Source organism: Tachypleus tridentatus, chromosome 7 (assembly GCF_004210375.1).
Source record: "Tachypleus tridentatus isolate NWPU-2018 chromosome 7, ASM421037v1, whole genome shotgun sequence".
NCBI lineage: Eukaryota > Metazoa > Arthropoda > Merostomata > Xiphosura > Limulidae > Tachypleus > Tachypleus tridentatus.
This window is the reverse complement of record NC_134831.1, coordinates 33,256,868-33,274,911: the sequence shown is the minus strand read 5'-3', so window position 1 is coordinate 33,274,911 and position 18,044 is coordinate 33,256,868. Positions and strand designations below refer to the sequence as shown.

General features: G+C 34.5%; 1 protein-coding gene across 12 annotated transcripts in view; it reads right to left on the bottom strand.

Moving 5' to 3' along the window:
* LOC143255390 (uncharacterized) overlaps positions 1 to 18,044 on the bottom strand; it is a 187,450-nt gene that overhangs the window by 30,809 nt on the left and 138,597 nt on the right. The window contains exon 1 of one of the 12 annotated variants that reach the window (XM_076510980.1): positions 4,276 to 4,300. The exons of the other annotated variants lie outside the window; for them this stretch is intronic. Within the exon in view, the coding sequence (XP_076367095.1) occupies positions 4,276 to 4,285 (10 nt within the window). The 5' untranslated portion in view covers positions 4,286 to 4,300. Of the gene's footprint in view, positions 1 to 4,275; positions 4,301 to 18,044 lie in introns of those variants that run through there. 12 annotated transcript variants of the gene reach the window in all.

Below are 18,044 nucleotides of genomic sequence, written 5' to 3'. Positions count from 1 at the left end.
TTTTTCCAATTATAACTCGTTATATTTTTACGGGAGAATGCACAAAAATATATAACATAAAAGCACAAAGCACAATTGAGTAATCATTATAAAAAGACAAACAATAATGAGGGATATCATAATACAGTAGAATTTCTTACTTCTATTCACCTGTTCAACAATAAGACGTTTTTAGGATTATGTTAAAAGTTATTACTCGTTCAAAAACTTTACTTCAGTCACTAACGGGCCCGGCATGGCCAGGTGGTTAGGGCGATCGACTCATAATCTGAGGGTCGCGTATTCGAATCCTTGTCGCACCAAACATGCTCGCCCTTTCAGCCGTGGGGGCGTTATAACGTAACGGTCAATACAACTATTCGTTGGTAAAAGAGTAGCCTACCCTCTTGTCGTACACTGATAAATTAAAGACGGCTAGCGCAGATAGCCCTTTGCGCAAAATTTCAAAAAACAAAAAAACAGTTTCTGATGAATCCACGCAATCTAGTAATGTCTTTACGGAGAACGTTTACTGGGTTCCTCCATACGTACTAATATATATATACGTACACTTGCATCCACACACACACAAACTTAAGTATTGTGCGTGTAGGTAGAGGAGTGTTCTCTGTTCTTTCTATATGCCGTCGAAAGGCTGACCGCGTGGCTTTAGGTTACCGATACGTAGGTGCCGCCAAAGCACACATGCTTTTAGGAATTCATATAACAAGACCAGTACCAGTGGATGGAGAACAGAACGTGTGTGTCTTCTTAAAAAGTCACTCTCATCGAAAGCTAACGAAGTTGTGACCATTCTCCATGCGCTTAGGCATGAGGGGGGAAGGGGTATGATGATTGCATTCCCTAAGTTGAATTACACACATATGTATGAATACATTAAAAGGACGTAAATACTAGACTTCTATATCTATAAAACAGATAAGTATAAAAGTGTTAAAAGGATGTAAGCACTTGACTTCTACATTTATAAAACAGATAAGTATAAAAGTGTTAAAAGGATGTAAACACTAGGCTCCTATACCTATACAACATTGCTAAGGACGTTTTCGACAGTCTATATGTTGTTCCTACATCTCTACTCGTATATTATAAAAGAACATATGTATATATACACACACTGAGAATTAGAATTTCCATGCACACTTACTAGCCAACAAGAACGCACTGCTAATAGATACGAAGCTGGAAGAAAGTATACACTAGGGTGACAACAACAACGGACAAGTATAACCCGATATACACAGTGTCATTAGATCAGTCCCTTTATGAATGATCGAAGGAGTAACGCATGATGACCAGAAACCAACTTGATGTAAATATGTATTCTAAATATGGCTGATATGGGTAGTAAAACTTTAATTAAAATAAAGTACAGAGTACCGTTTCTACCTTCATGGGTCATCTTCAAGTTAACAAATACAGTTTGAAACTGACCGTTGTCGAGCACATGTCTTAGGGACGAGAATTTAAGTGGGTATAATACTGTGGGAGGCGTTGAATGTAAGTGGGTATAATACTATGGGAGGCGTTGCAGTTAAATGTTAGATTATTAATTAGTATAAATATAAATGCGTTCCTTTATACTGGTTCAATTTTGGTTTGATTTATTGTCTAAGACTTCTTTGACTTTGTGTTTGTTTGTATTTGTTTCCCTATTTAATACGTTCGTCTTTTATATGGTTATGTTGTGTTTATTCGATTTGTAGTGTTCAAAAAATGTGCGTAGGTGTTTTCTCAAAAACAATTTCAAACTGTCTTTGTTAACCTAAAGATGACCTAACAGGGTCGAAACGTTGCCTGTATTTTATTTTAATTAAAGTTTTAATACTCATTCCAGACGCCTTTAGAATACATATTAGCTAAGGAGTAACTGTTACAACGATCTTGAACTGTAATAATAGTAGTTGTATGAGTGACACCACATTCAGTACGATGACAAGAACAAACAACTCAGCAAGATACGTAACAGGAAACGTATCAAAGTTTAGAACATACTATCAGGAACACACCAAATTCATTAATAACCACAGACAATTACCACATTCATGTACAGATTCAACGTTCAACCACAACAACTTTTAATACTGTATAAACACTAAAACACCTGGAAGCAGGTTTAATCAATATATTCACGTGGATCACAACAGATTTAAAGAGACTTAATTAGTTGTGACATTATTACTTACAAAATTTAATCAGAACAGTTATGTGGATAACAACAGATTTAAAGAGACTTAATTACTTGTGACATTATTACTTACAAAATTTAATCAGAACAGTTATGTGGATAACAACAGATTTAAATAGACTTAATTAGTTGTGACATTATTACTTACAAAATTTAATCAGAACAGTTATGCGGATAACAACAGATTTAACGAGACTTAATTAGTTGTGACATTATTACTTACAAAATTTAATCAGAACAGTTATGTGAATAACAACAGATTTAAAGAGACTTAATTACTTGTGACTTTATTACTTACAAAATTTAATCAGAACAGTTATGTGGATAGCAACAGATTTAAACAGACTTAATTAGTTGTGACATTATTACTTACAAAATTTAATCAGAACAGTTATGTGGATAACAACAGATTTAAAGAGACTTAATTAGTTGTGACATTATTACTTACAAATATTAATCAGAACAGTTATATGGATAACAACAGATTTAAAGAGACTTAATTAGTTGTGACATTATTACTTAGAAAATTTAATCAGAACAGTTATGTGGATAACAACAGGTTAAACAGACCGCGAAGAATCAAATCTCGGATTTAACATTACAAGTCTGGAAGCTTAGCGTTGACTCACAGGGCAGTTTGTTCTAACATTATAATCTATCTAACAACAAAACACAATTTCACAAGAAATTTATTATAACCAAACTTCCTCAGTTATGTTTATTTTTAAGACAACGTGATTATTACCGTGTTTCTCCGAAAATAAGACAGGGCTTATATTAATTTTCACTCCAAAATATGACACTAGGGCTTATTTTCGGGGGATGTCTTATTTTGATATATTAAAAAAATGAAGTTACAAAGTAAAACTATTAAACTAACCATTTAAAATAAACTATTATTAAACTATTAAACTAACTGATTAATACTTAAACAAACTAATTAACTAACTATTAAACTAATTAATAAATTAATTTTTTTTATTTCTTTCCTCTTCCTGCCACTCTTAACTGGGGCTTATTTTAAGGGTAGGGCTTATATTAAAACTATCCCCAAAAATCACACTAGGTCTTATTTTATGGGTAGGTCTTATTATCGGAGAAACACGGTACGTTAGTAAAGGCACAGAAGTGCGCTTTGAAAGAGTATCAATAGTTGCGAAGAAAAGACACAACAACACTTTAGTTTTTGCTCTTACATATAACATTGACATCTAAAGTAAACTTATAACTTTATGTCAAACAATACATCGCTGAGTCACGAAGAGGTGGGGTAAAAAAAAAATATACCCCGCATTATGAGTCTGATGAGGTTCATGCCATAAACTGTTGTGGTTTGTTATACGCATAATTTCCTAATCTAACGGCCCAATCATAAATCCGTTCAATCAGCTTTTGTGAAAAGACTTGGAGTTGCACAGTCTGTCATGGAAATGAATATTGTTAATTTTTCTACGGAAGACCGTGTAGTCGAAGCGTATACACGAAAACTGTAATACGTTTATAATATACAGATAAAGTAGTTTTTGCTGCAATCTATCGAACTCCTAATTACAAGTGAAAACAAACAAACAATAACAAGGACTATACGCTTCGCCATGATGTACTTCAAGTTTCTTACATACTTTCCCAGGATGGACTTCAATTTCCTTATACATTTCCCCAGGGTGTACATCAATTATTCTTACGCACTTCCCTCGGATGTACTTCAATTTTCTTACACACTTCCCCATAGTGTAATTCACTTCTTCTTACCTACTTCCCTGGGGTGTACTTCATTTCTTCCTACACACTTATTCATGGTATTTTTAACTCTTCCTACACATTTGCCAGAGTATGTTTCAGTTTTCCTTATAAAATAAACGTACCTCAAAATGTAACTGTATCAGCATGAACAAAATTGTAACCTTTAGCTACTAGTGTGATTTTGATGGGATTATAGAAATTCCAAATTAATTTGTTTGTATAGTACTTAAGGGTTAACTATATCAGATAAGAGAGCCAGTTTGATGAGTCAAACGAATGCAGTTACGGACCAATCAAAACAGATATTCGGGAAAGCGAAGCAATTAATAAAATATTTTTCTTACTAGTACTCATTCAATTCAGGGTTTACAGTCTCTATAACCAACGTAGCCTTGTAATGTTCCTATAAGGTTGGAAGGTTGAAGGTCCGAGCCACGATATACTGCTGAACACAGTTTACTCCACCTAGAGATATGATAATTAAATCGGCAAAGGTTTTACTTTCGTTTTCAGATTTAAGGATGGCTGTCAACATGAGCAGTAGCTATGACACCAACAACTGGTGTTTTTGTTTTTAAGCAACTAAATAAACACTGGTGAATGGTTTAGCATCTTGAACTAAGTAGTAATACTGCATTTAGAAATGTAATTGTACGACATTTATTAATAGCGAGTTTTAAGCATCTTGAACTGACGTGTATGAAGATGGGATTTGTGTTGAATAAAGGAGTTCCTGTAACACGAGAAGCTCACACTTCAAACAGTATCTATGTAACAAACATAACTATGACAATTTAAATATATATAGATATATATTTTGGAAAAGAAAAATGGAGAAAAACAGCTAAGTAGTTTGAAACAATACGTTCAGTTAATAGACAGGTCAAGTAAACAAATTGGGACATTTGAGGTAACACGCAGGGACAAACGTTAGGTAAGCAAACAGGGGCATCTGAAGTAAACAACAAGGGCCAGTGAAGTACAGAAATAGGATCAACTGATGTAAATAGATAGGACTGTCTGAAAAATACAGTCACGGATAGCAGCTGAAGATGTACTGGGAGGAAATTAAAAGCCATTTATAATTTATGACAGCTGAAAATGATGTAAACAGACAGTCACACAAAATAGCTGGATTAAATGAAAGGTTAAACACTTGGATAAACAAATGACACGTATCGTGGAAATCAAAGAGCGATCCTGAAAGTAATATTTCAGAAAGACAAATACAGAAATAGATATTTCAGTTAAATAAAAGAAGAGATAGTATATAATTGCAAAATATATGTATACCATACAGCGATAAACAGAGATAACTAAAATGGGTGGCAGAGACATCTGAAAAACCAATACGATGGACGAGAAGAGAAGCAGACAACTAATTTGATTGCAACAGGTTAAAAAATGATTAAAATCAACAAAAAAAGCTTCCCAGGACAAAAAACCATACGGCTAGCTAATACGATGGAAGGATGATTGGAGCAATGTTTGAAGAAAAAACAACAAATAATACAGATGTATAAATGACAGAAAATCAGCGATATGAGTGTAAAAACAGAAGAGAAAGTAACCGATATGAAGAAAACTTTAGACGGCTGAAAACAGACAAAAGATAGGAACAGATATATATAGATAGACTGATGGAGAAAAACGAGCTATATCAGTATAATTAAGGAAAGACAAATCTTATAATTTAGTAAACACAGATATTTATTAAATCGATGCAAAAAGATGAAGAACGAATTAAAAAATATTCTAATGGATAACTAGAGACAATGAAAAATATTTAAAAATAAATAGGTTTAAAAAAATCAGATAACCACGGAATAGTGACAAGCTGATTTCAGTAACAGAAAAAAGAATATAACAGACAGAAGTGCTACTAAAACTGCGTCTTCTTCCAGAAGAACGGGAATCAAAATTCTCCGGTAGCATGAAACAGCTGTAGATAAAATGTTTACCAGAACCCACTAAAACACCGTTCCTATCTGAAGCCTTTCTCGGTCGCCTATGTACAAATATATTGAACATGAAGACCCCCCAGGCTGCCGGTTTCATACCTCAGAGCCAATACATGGCTGATTTAAAGAACAGGGACGACTGAATGACAATGAAGCCCTCACTGCTTCTATTTCTCATGCCAACGTGTATGAATTGCAAACTGTGATCATAAATCGAGAGATAAATGAGACACTTTTGCATTTCTGCTAGCAGAAGCGAAATTTCTCGACAGGGAACTTCTTTTAGGACAGAGTGATCGTTTTTTGGGCACGAAGATGGTGCTTCCTTTAAACATGGGCCGCCACTTATCATACAAGATATCACTTACAAAAACAAACAAACACGAAAACAAGTATGTATACATCAAAATGCATGCTAAACCCATAATTTTATGGAAAGTATATTGCAAGTAGATATTTATACGGTCATTTTCTAACAGTAAAGATACGCACACAAAGTACACATATATACATATATGAAATAGTTTAACAGAAACTTTATCTTCACGAAAAATTCATATACACGCATACTTTACACTCTTTCATTTACTGCACTCTCTATGTATATATAATTATGCGAAGAAGTGCGAGAAAAAATCATTTTTATAAAAATACTGGTGAGTTTTATACAGAATGAGGATAATATTCCTAAGGTCAACACAGGTTGTCAAGGGACAGAACATATTTAGATAGTGTCTAGTATTAATTATTTTGACTAATATTTAAAAGACATAGGTTAAATATTTGAGAGCATGTCTCTTACTGAAAGTCAAAACATGAGTACATATCAAGTCTTATCATGTAATAACTTTGAGCTTCGTCAATCAATTAAACACACTAAATATGCTTTTTCCATTAACAATTTATAACATCCTACTTCTAACCCTTATTTTACTACAGAATATCAGAATTAAAAATTGCTGTCTTGCTAGGAAAACAAAACTGGACCTTCAAATGTTTCACCATGTTCAGTAAGATGGCAAGGAAAACCAAACTGGACCTTCACATGTTTCACCATGTCCAGTAGGATAGTAAAAACAAACAAAACTGGACCTTCAAGTTTCATTGTATCCAGCAAGACAGCAAGGAAAACAAAACTGGACCTTCACATGTTTCAACAAGACAGCAAGGAAAACAAAACTGGACCTTCACATGTTCAGTAAGATGGCAAGGAAAACCAAACTGGACCTTCACATGTTTCACCATGTCCAGCAGGATAGTAAAAACAAACAAAACTGAACCTTCAAGTTTCATTGTGTCCAGCAAGACAGCAAGGAAAACAAAACTGGACCTTCACATGCTTCAACAAGACAGCAAGGAAAATAAAATTGGGCCTTCACACATTTCACCATATTTAGTAAGATGGCAAAAAAACAAACAAACTGGATATTCACATTTCACCATGTTCAGCAAGATAGCAAGGAAAACAAAATTGGGCCTTCACATGTTTCACCATGCCCAGCAGGATAGCAAAAAAAAATAAAAAATTGGGCCTTCACGTTTCACCATATCAAACAAGACAGCAAAAAAACAACTGGACCTTCACTTGTTTCAACAAGACAGCAAGGAAAACAAAACTGGACCTTCACATGTTTCAGCAAGACAGCAAGGAAAACAAAACTGAGTCTTCATATGTTTTACTAAGATGGCAAGGAAAACAAAACTGGACACTCACATGTTTCACCATGCCCAGTAGAATAGCAAAAAAAAATAAAAAAATTGAACCTTCACATGTTTCACTATGTTCAACAAGACAGCAAGGAAAACAAAACTGGAGCTTCACATGTTTTACCATGTTTAGCAAGACAGCAAGGAAAACAATACTGGGTATTCCAATGTTTGTCGAGTATAACCTGGCAGGAAAAATTGTATCGTAACGGTTTGTCAATGGAACGTGTTTTATTGTCTGTCTAAAATTAAAATGTACCTAAAAGAGTAAACACGCTACTATATTTAGCAGTAGCATAACACCTGTAAATACAAGGTAGATGTTCATAAGCAAATAAGTTACAATGAAAATAAATTTCTTTCTTTCATGTATGTATGTATTTAAACTCATTTGTACGGCAACAGGAATGTAATCACTTTAGACATAGACACTACAAAACACAAGAAAACTACTAAACATTAGAAATACCTAGAAATGTAAGCAAGCAAACTATTTGTTAAATACATGTATCCAGTAACGTGGAAGAGACATTATTAATACTAGTGGAGCACCAAAGCCACACAACACAAAACAAAGAGGTTATCACCTAAATGTGTAGACTGAAGTTCATGATTTTGGCTTACCTGGGGACAAAGGAGGCGTCTTAGACAAATCGAGAGTGGCAGGAGCAGGACAAAGCAAATGAGGCCCAAACTTGCTTGCCCACAGTAACGGGAAAAAGGGGTGTATATTGACACTATCCATCGTTGGCTAGTATAGAGATTAGTTCTTCACTGGACTGGACCACATTTAGAAAAATGTAACCGGACATCCGGCAGACTTCAGAGGCGAGTAGCTGACGTGATTACTGATTGACCTGGTCGTGCAGGATGGCAGTAGTTTGTTACCTGTGGTTACCTGTGAAATCACTGTGGTCAGAGCTGCAATATGGCCAGCATGAAAATGCTCGCTCTCCGCAGACAGCGGTTTCAGAGCCTGGGTTAGTGCAGCCGCGAAATTAACTCTTGACAGTTCAGACTACATCTTGTCTGTGCTGATATTATCAACTTTCGCTACATCAGACGATAGCGACGGACGTAACACAAAATTGTCTTGGAACTAAATGTTTCCAGAAGAATAACTTTTTTGACGTCACTTCCTGTCTCTTCCCATTCCTTCTGCTGATCCAGCAAGCACAGAACAGTTAAAGTACAAAACTGAGTTGTAGTTCGAGCGGCTGTTTTTTGTCAGTACTTAGGAGTCTTTAGGAACTTTTGAGAATAAGGCAATAGACACTGAGGCAGTGAAGATACAGGGTGTATAGCATGAGGCCTCGAACGTCAGACAAGCATCCCTGCACGCATCTAATCCTCTATCTACGCGAACAGCATGCAAAGCAGCATTCGTGTCTGGCGCTTAGAGTGATGCTTCTGGTTCTGAGACGTGCGTCAGGGAACACTTGTACTTTCTGGTAGCAGTGTTGTCGTTCCCCTTCCCCCTCCCGTAAAACAGTCTGCACTGCACAACTCTGGTGGCGTGCTGGGGCCAAAAAAAGATGGAGAATAGCTATCGTCTCCCTCTAGGACTCAAGAATGAATTAAACAACATACTTCTGAAGCAAGTTCACAAAGCTTGTACATTTTTCATTTATGGAAAACCGCGATACCGAAAGAGTCCGTATTTTGAATTGTTAAAGATAAGACAAAACAGAAAATTTCCTTATTATCACAAGTAAGTAAATCTATACATACAGTAAATTCCAACTCCGAAATCCAGGGGGCGCTCAAAGCACATAGTGCAAAGATCAAGACAAAGACAAATATGGAAAAATCTGGCATTCCAACAGACTCGTTTTCGTCCTGGTACTGACCAGTTCGAGTGAGAATATGATTATTTGAAAAACATTTTTAAACCTTCAAATATTTTATTATACTACCTAAACTAATTACAAAAAACTGTTGATAAAAAAGGAGTTATCCCCCCACACACACACACACAAACAGGTCTTTATATTATTCATTTCCGACTGTGTTAATTTTATGGTTAATCAAAATACACAATGAGTGAAAGGATGAGTTGAACGATAACAATATAAATAAACTGAAACTCAAGATCAGGAAATGGAGAGTAACATACAGCTTGTGTATCCTTAGGTTTAATTACACAGTTCAGATTGTTCTTTGTTTTTAAGAAATTACTATTTCAGCATTTACAGACAACTCTTACAACAGATGATTTGGGTTATCTCCAGCTCGGGAAAATGCAACACTTATGAAACAGAATAAAAAACACGAGTATAGCAGGTAAGCAACGGAGTTGTGTTATTTTAAACTAAAGTACTGATCACATTCTGAATATTTAGATATATATTTACAGTCCCCTAGTAAACACACTGAATCTTTAGATATATTTACAGTGCCCCAGTTAGCATTATGAATCTTTAGATATATATGTACAGTCTCCTAGTAAACACACTAAAACTTTAAATATATATTTAGAGTGCCCTAGTCAGCACTCTGAATCTTTAGATATATATTTACAGAGTCCCAGTCAAAGCTACACAGAAAATTCAAACGGAACTGCATAATGAAACGACACACATAGAAGTATGAATAAATAGATAAAGTAAACAGGAGAGATGCATTTAATTACAATGAAAATGGTTACTTTCACTACTTACTTCTCTGTATCAAACCCCTGTACTATTGCAACAGCCTAATATGTCCTTGCGGAGTTACTATAGCAAACCTTGTAGTAGTACTGCTATTATATATCATTGTAGTATTCTTAGTATACAATATATCCTTTTAGTATTGTTAGTATATATCTTTGTAGTATTGCTATTTTATAACAAACCTCTACAACGTTGCTACTACACTTCAAACCAGTAAAAACAGAAGCGAAATCACATGACAAAAAAAAATGTTTTTCACTTACCATCTCAACTTCTAGTTTTTTCGAAAGAAGCATACATAATCAGAAACGGTATACAACGATTGGTTTGTCTGACTATACATGCCGCTCCCGAAAGAAGGCTAGAAACGTCGAGAGTAATATAAATGAAATAAATATACATAATATGTGTGTGTGATATGTATTTCTCGTTAAATAAGTTGAACAAAAATGACAAATACAGTAGTGCAGGAAACCCTATTACCTTCGAAAAAGGAAATATTTATAGGACACTTTTCGTTTAATGCTTTAAGTTTCTCAGTTCTGGTTAGCACAGTAAAGAATATGAACTGAACTGACAGACACATTACTGGCAACATTTCTCAGTTCTGGTTAGCACAGAAAAGAATATGAACTGAATTAACAGACACATTACGCTAACGTTTCTTAGTTCTGGTTAGCACAGTAAAGAATATGTACTGAATTAACAGACACATTACTGCTAACGTTTCTCAATTCTGGTTAGCACAGAAAATATGAACTGAATTAACAGCAAACATTACTGCTAACGTTTCTCAATTCTGGTTAGCACAGAAAATATGAACTGAATTAACAGCAAACATTACTGCTAACGTTTCTCAATTCTGGTTAGCACAGAAAATATGAACTGAATTAACAGTAAACATTACTGCTAATGTTTCTCCGAACTTGTAGATTTGTATTTAAGAATAACAAAAACAAACCAGTTAAACTATTTATATTAAAAACGAACATTTTTAATAAATTAAGAATAACAAAATTTTCCTAGAGGACCATACTTTTATAGGGTACCATTCGTTATAATCAAAGTTTTATAACATTAAATGGGAGTATTCTTACAAAACTAAAGCTGACAATACTTCCCCGTAGAACCCAACATTTATGAGATATCACTTCTTGTGATTCACGTTTGATATTGTAAACAGGAGTAATCTTACGAAACTAAAGCTAACATAAGTTTCCAAATAAGATAAACCTTTATGAAACACCACATGTTGAGTTTCAAGTTTTACATGTTAAACAGGATTACTTTTAAGAATATAAAAGTTAATAACAGTTTCCCACGGGGCTAAACTTTAATAAGATATCATTTGGGGAAGCTGTACGGCGAAATATTGAATATCACAAAATTATCAGGTTATCCCCTTAAGTAATGTCCGGTTTTAGGTTCAGAAAAAGAGAAAGGATTTCAAACGCTTTTAATGTTATTTAATCAATAATGTATGCTACATTATTATTAATTACTTCCTGCCAACGATTCACAAGTTTCTGAATGCAACTTCTATAAAATTCTTGTGGTTTGGAGGAAAAGAATGTAGAGAGGGTAGTTTTAACATCTTCATGTGTACCAAGCTGTTTTCCATCAAGATACTTCTACAAACTTCGGAATAGATGATAGTCAGATGGAGCAAGGTCTGAAGAATAAGGAGGATGTGGAAATTTTTCCCAGTCTAGCTCTTCAATCTTTGAAGATGTGATCTTTGTTGTATGGGACCGTGCGTTATCCTGGTGTACCACAACAACTTTACGATTGATCAAAGCAGGCCTCTTTTCTTTCAGTGAAACATTCAAGCACTCTAACCGTTGACAATAAAAATTTGATGTAATCGTTACATTGTGCGGCAGCAACTCAAAATGGACCACACCAACAATATCCCAAGAAATGTTAAACAAGACTTTCCTAGGGTGGAGGTCCATTTTGGGATGTGCTTAACATTTTTATAATATATCCATTTTTCATCTCCAGTCACTACCCGTCCAAAAAAGGCGAGTTACGTTCAAAAGAGTGCAGAGAAGTGCAAATGTCCACTCCTGCCCTAAGTTTGGCTTCTGTGAAATCATGGGGGACCCATTTTTCAAGTTTTGACGCCTTTCCAAGCTGTTGTAGATGACGGTAAACTGTTGAATGGGTTGAAGTAAGCTTCTGTGCTAGTTCTTCGACTGCTAGAGCATAATCCTTATCAAGTGCAGCCAGCAGCAAGTCATCATTAAACTCAACTGAACGTGCCGCATCACTTAAGCTGTAGTCACCTGATCTCAACTTCTGAAACCACCTTCGACATTTTCTTTCATTAAGAGACTCCGCACCATAAACACCTTTAATGTTTCGTGTAGTTTCTGCTGCACTATTGCCTTTTTTAAACGCATAAGGCATTATGTTCCCAATGTGCTCATGAGACACATCCATCTTCATAAGGGTTTATTTGATTAATGATTTGAAAAAGTGGATTAATTTCTTTTACTTGTCTGAACACTTTTATACACGTTATACTACATATTTTAGTCATTAAAGCCTTCTACAAAGACAGAAATTATGATGCACTTTCTGTACTAAATTTTCGGACATTACTTATGGGATGACATGATATATTCCTGACACAGGGGTCATACACGTATTTACTGCAGACATCATGAAATGTTTCGTAAAAACTCCAAGCAACCCCCTGGTTATAATAAAAATGTACTTATTATTTTACACTAATAAAGATGTTTACCGTCTACTTATGATTTTTTTCTCTATCTTATAACGCACAATAACAACAATTATACAGTTTTGAATACTTTGTGGTATTTAGTATAGAGATAGAACCAGCTTTTACGCCGTGATTATATGTCACTATTTGCTTACTGTTGTGAATACAGTGACACATATGTTATAAATTTAAAAAAAAAGTTTTCTTTTAATAAATAGCTTGCAAGTGTTTTAAGCCACAACGTGAAAGAAATGAAATATAACAACAGCACAGTCCGTAAACACATTTGACAACAAACAGATCAGATACCCCAACGTATAAGCACAGCTGTATCCAATTTTAAACTACTGACTTGAGAGAAGGAAACAGTTCAGCGGTACTAGCCGCCTAAATGAGTACTTTTGACTAACTCATAATTTATAATGTTTCCTCGGCTGAAAGGATAAAGTGTGCCCAATGGGCATATGGCAGTTGGGACCTTGGTCTTACGAACCACTGCTAACTACAAGGTCACAGCCAGAATACTTGATGTTTATTTAAAAGACACAAATGCCATAAAGTTAGTTCTAGTTCTGACATGACCAGGTCAACAGACCAAAGCATTTTGGTGGCGAAACTAAATTAACAAATAAATAAATAGTCTGTTAAATGATAATGAAGGTTTATTTCGTTATCCGAACACCTAAAGTATTTTGGGTTATTTGTGGTGACTATACAACAAGATAAAACAAAACTTCTTATCTGCTATTATGCTTTAAGTAATCTTTTCGATATGCATGCAGTAGATGCATTACTAATCTCTACAAATAATAATACGTTACAAGCTATCTACCAATATACGACAGAATTAACGTTGTGTGATATGTCATTTGTTTTTGAATTTCGAGCAAAGCTACATGAGGGCTATTTGCGCTAGTCGTCCCTAATTTAGTAGTGTAAGATTAGAGGAAAGGCAGCTAGTCATCACCACCCACCGCCAACTCTTGGACTACTCTTTTATCAACGAATAATGGGATTGACCGTCACGTTATAATGCCCCCACGGCTGAAATGGCGAGCATGTTCGGTGTAACTGGGATTCGAACCCGCGACACTCAGGTTACGAGTCAAGCGCCCAAACCACCTGGCCATGATATATTAATATAATAAAAAAGATCTATTACAATTCTACACTATGTATATATCAAAATAATTACTATCCTGTAGAAATGTTCATATCACAGAGAGGTTACTATATGACATCCCACAATTTTTATGTCTCTACAATGAAAGGTGATTTGCTCTGTAGCTGTGTTACTACTTAAAACGTGTATTTATCTGTATGCTGAAATAATCGCTGTTCTGTGATACTTTTAATATTATAGTAATTGATGCCCTACAATATGTATATTAACTTACACAAGAAAACTATTGTACTATTAATATAATAAAATTTACTGTTACTGTGATGCGTATATTTATTTATAAGGAAAAAAACGTTTCGTTTCGTAGTTCTGTTAACGCTGTAAAATAAATCCTTCTTATTCTACAATTTGTTCATTTATCTGTACACAATAAAGATTATTGTTCTGTAACACTATTACTACTCCAAATAAACCCATATTACTTATTATACACTCTGTTCATTTATTTATACAAAGACTATTGTTCTGTAGCACTGTTACTACTCTAAATAAACCCATATTATTTATTATACAATCTGTTCATTTATTTGTACAAAGATTACTGTTCTGTAACACTGTTACTACTCTAAATAAACCTATATTATTTATTATACACTGTTTTGTAAAATATTTTTGAATAAAGATTTATCCAGTATTAAATAAACAGATTTCAACAATTGTATTTCTCAGAAAAGAAAGTCTTACAATGAAAATAAAAATGTCTGAACATTTATCGTTAACTATAGGACTAAATTTACTTCAAAGAATATGCATAACTTTACTTAATTACCAGTTCTAAGTTCCATGTATTGTCGTCAGAGGTCACTAATTTCAGCCCCAACTTAATGATAACAATTATCGTACTCGGAAAGCAGTTAGAATACTAATGTCGATTATGGTAAACTTAGCAATAACAAGAGACATTAACATACAGCAATAATTTCATCGTCACAGTCTCCTCGTTTCTTGGATTGCATCATTAACTACATTGGCAGAAACACACAGCGGTTTTCAAGCTGTGCCACATTTTCGCTACATCGTTAAGGGGTCAGGAAACAATACCCAAACCGGCACTGAGCATAGTTCCGAAGAGAGGAACTGAACATGCGAGCTCCATACCATGACGGGAATTATTCAAGTTCTGCTCCACAGACAAAGCGTAACACAATAATGAGTTTAATTCCAATCCATATACGTTCGTGTACAGCGAAAAGTCCGCAAAATAAAATGAAAATAAAACCTGGTAATTAAATAACGAGTTTATTTCTTCTTTTTTGACAACGTGTACCATGGTAAAGAACTTTTAACGATGAGTTGAAAGGTCATTGTTTTCATTAACATTGAAGAATGGTGTAGTCACAGGATAACGAGATGATGACAAATATTAAAATCTCTGTTATTTTCAGAACGTGTCACATCAGTAGAAAATAAAAAAAAATGTTATATACTTTCAACAATTTACTTTAAACGTAATGGAGATTGTATTTAAAACACGACAATTTTCTACAACTCTGTGTTTACATAACAAACATGATACGACATAATCCCCCCCCAAACAGGGTATATGTACGTTTTTTTATGTACGTACTCTTTCACGTGAAAATAACAATACTGATACCGTTCTTTTCCGTTCAATATGCAATTTTTAAACTATAACAGTAGGGTTACATAACATTTAACTCTGCTAATGAATATTATAAATTATTGACACACTAAAGCCACATAAACAACGAAGTTGTAAAGATAAATCTTATCAAATTATGTAAAAACTCTAAAAGAACCATCATTTTTACCTGGATTTCATTTAGTTGATATTACAATGAACAGAACGGTTGGTGGTAAACACGAACACTCTCCGGTTGAATAGATTGTTAAATACGTACATCAAATATAAACAGTATGTGAATACCCATCACACTACAAGCATAAGATAAGTGGTGGTTTCTGTATCTATGTATATTCTGTAGAGACTAACAAAGGGGGTGGGCAGGTCACTTCACAAGTGCACTCAAAGAACAGTGGCGCGCAGCTCACGAACCCGTCGACGTAATGAGGGTCGTTTGATGGATGGTAGGGACGGTGCAGGTCACGTGGATCAGGTAGGGTCATTACTGTTTGCGTCAGTGTGGACGTGCAGTAGTCACGCTGTCCACTGCACGAAAGTACCAGTCGACTCTAGTTATGCCGAAACCGGCGATCTTAAGTTACACAATGTCTGTTCTGGGTGAATCTAGAGGTTCTCCTGTGTGGTCGGTGAGAAACATACGATGATCATTAAAAATTTAGAGACTTTATCACATAATTTACTCACTCCGTACAATCATACAGACAGTGTGTGTGTTAAATACATAATTCTTACTCAAATAGTACAGAGATATAATAAACTGATTGAAGCAAGTACACTACAGTCTTGTTACTGGACTATTTAGTGTGATTCAACCAATTAAAATGCTCGATTTTTATTACTATAGTAAAAATAGCTGTAATAGAATGATACGAAACAAAACCACAAGATTTTATCTGTTAATAATCCAAACATTATTATTATTATTATTATACACGCGCCATGAAGATATAAATAAAACACTTTTAAATACACGCATAATAAGAGATTAAATGTATTAAGAATACTAAAAATACAAGACAATTTTCTCATACAATGAATAGCCAATATTTATTTAGTTATTATGTATTACAAGTTACGAGTTTTATGGCAAGTAAGATTGTTTTCTAGAACAGGAACGACTTTTCCATCACTGGTGTCATCATTTTCAACTGTACTTTAAAATGATGGCAACAGTGATAGAAACGTCTTTCCTGTTCTAAAAAAACAATCTTCATTACTGTAAAACCTGTAACTTGTAACACAATAATATATCATACGATGTTAAAAAACATTCTTTCCAACACAAAATCTGTAACAATTTTGTTCAGTGAAGATCCCTTACTTAAAGTTAGAGGTCGGCACAAAGTCGTTCATATATAAAAGTAAACTGCCAAATTTAACAGCAAGTGTTCAAGTATGTTCTATGAAGAAACAAAAACGTTTCTGACTGACATTAAAAGTGAAATATTTTACAGTGAGATAATTTTATCAATAAGAAAGTTTGAGTAAAAAGTAAAATAAAAAAATGAATAAAAATATGTCAATAATATCGTATCTTTGTAAACTTAAGCCCTCAATATTTCTTAATTGTTTGAATTTATTTCTGGCACAGATTAATATTTTAACAATGAAAAGAAAGAAGCAAAACGTTTTTTGTTTTGTTTTTTTGTATCGGTCTACATAATTTTAAACCGCACTACCGAATACAAACTTAATGGTAAGGTGGATAACTGTTTCATAATGATTGATGTATTCACTTCCACCTAACTATACTTTTCACGTACATGGCAGCCATAAAATAAGATATTAGATACGTACTTCAATCGATAAAACATCAATATAAGATCCAAACAGATTGGTTAATTTCTGCCTTCTCTTTGTTCTTGGTTACTGAGCATTCATTTTTTTTATGATATTATATTTATCTTTCCATCAAGCAGCTCTCCAGGTGATAAAGTCTATAAAAGTAAGCTTGAAGATCGCTGGTTCTCGAAGTGGGCAACAAGCTCGTGGCCAAACAATGACATGCTTATAAAATGCAACTCTGTGCTGTGTCCAAAATGGCGATTCAGGACAGCCGGATCTTACAGGATAGTGTCCAGAGCTCTATTCCTCGTGTCCTTCTTGCAGCAGTGCTACAGCGACATGTAGGAGCGAAAGATTTTCCTCCACTCAAGGAATGACTCGCTTATAGTAGACTAGAACAGGAAATCACGTCTATTACAGCAATCAGACCCTCACAACCTAGTTGTTAGGGTAGCGCGAGTGAAAAGAACGCTCTAGCGACCAGTG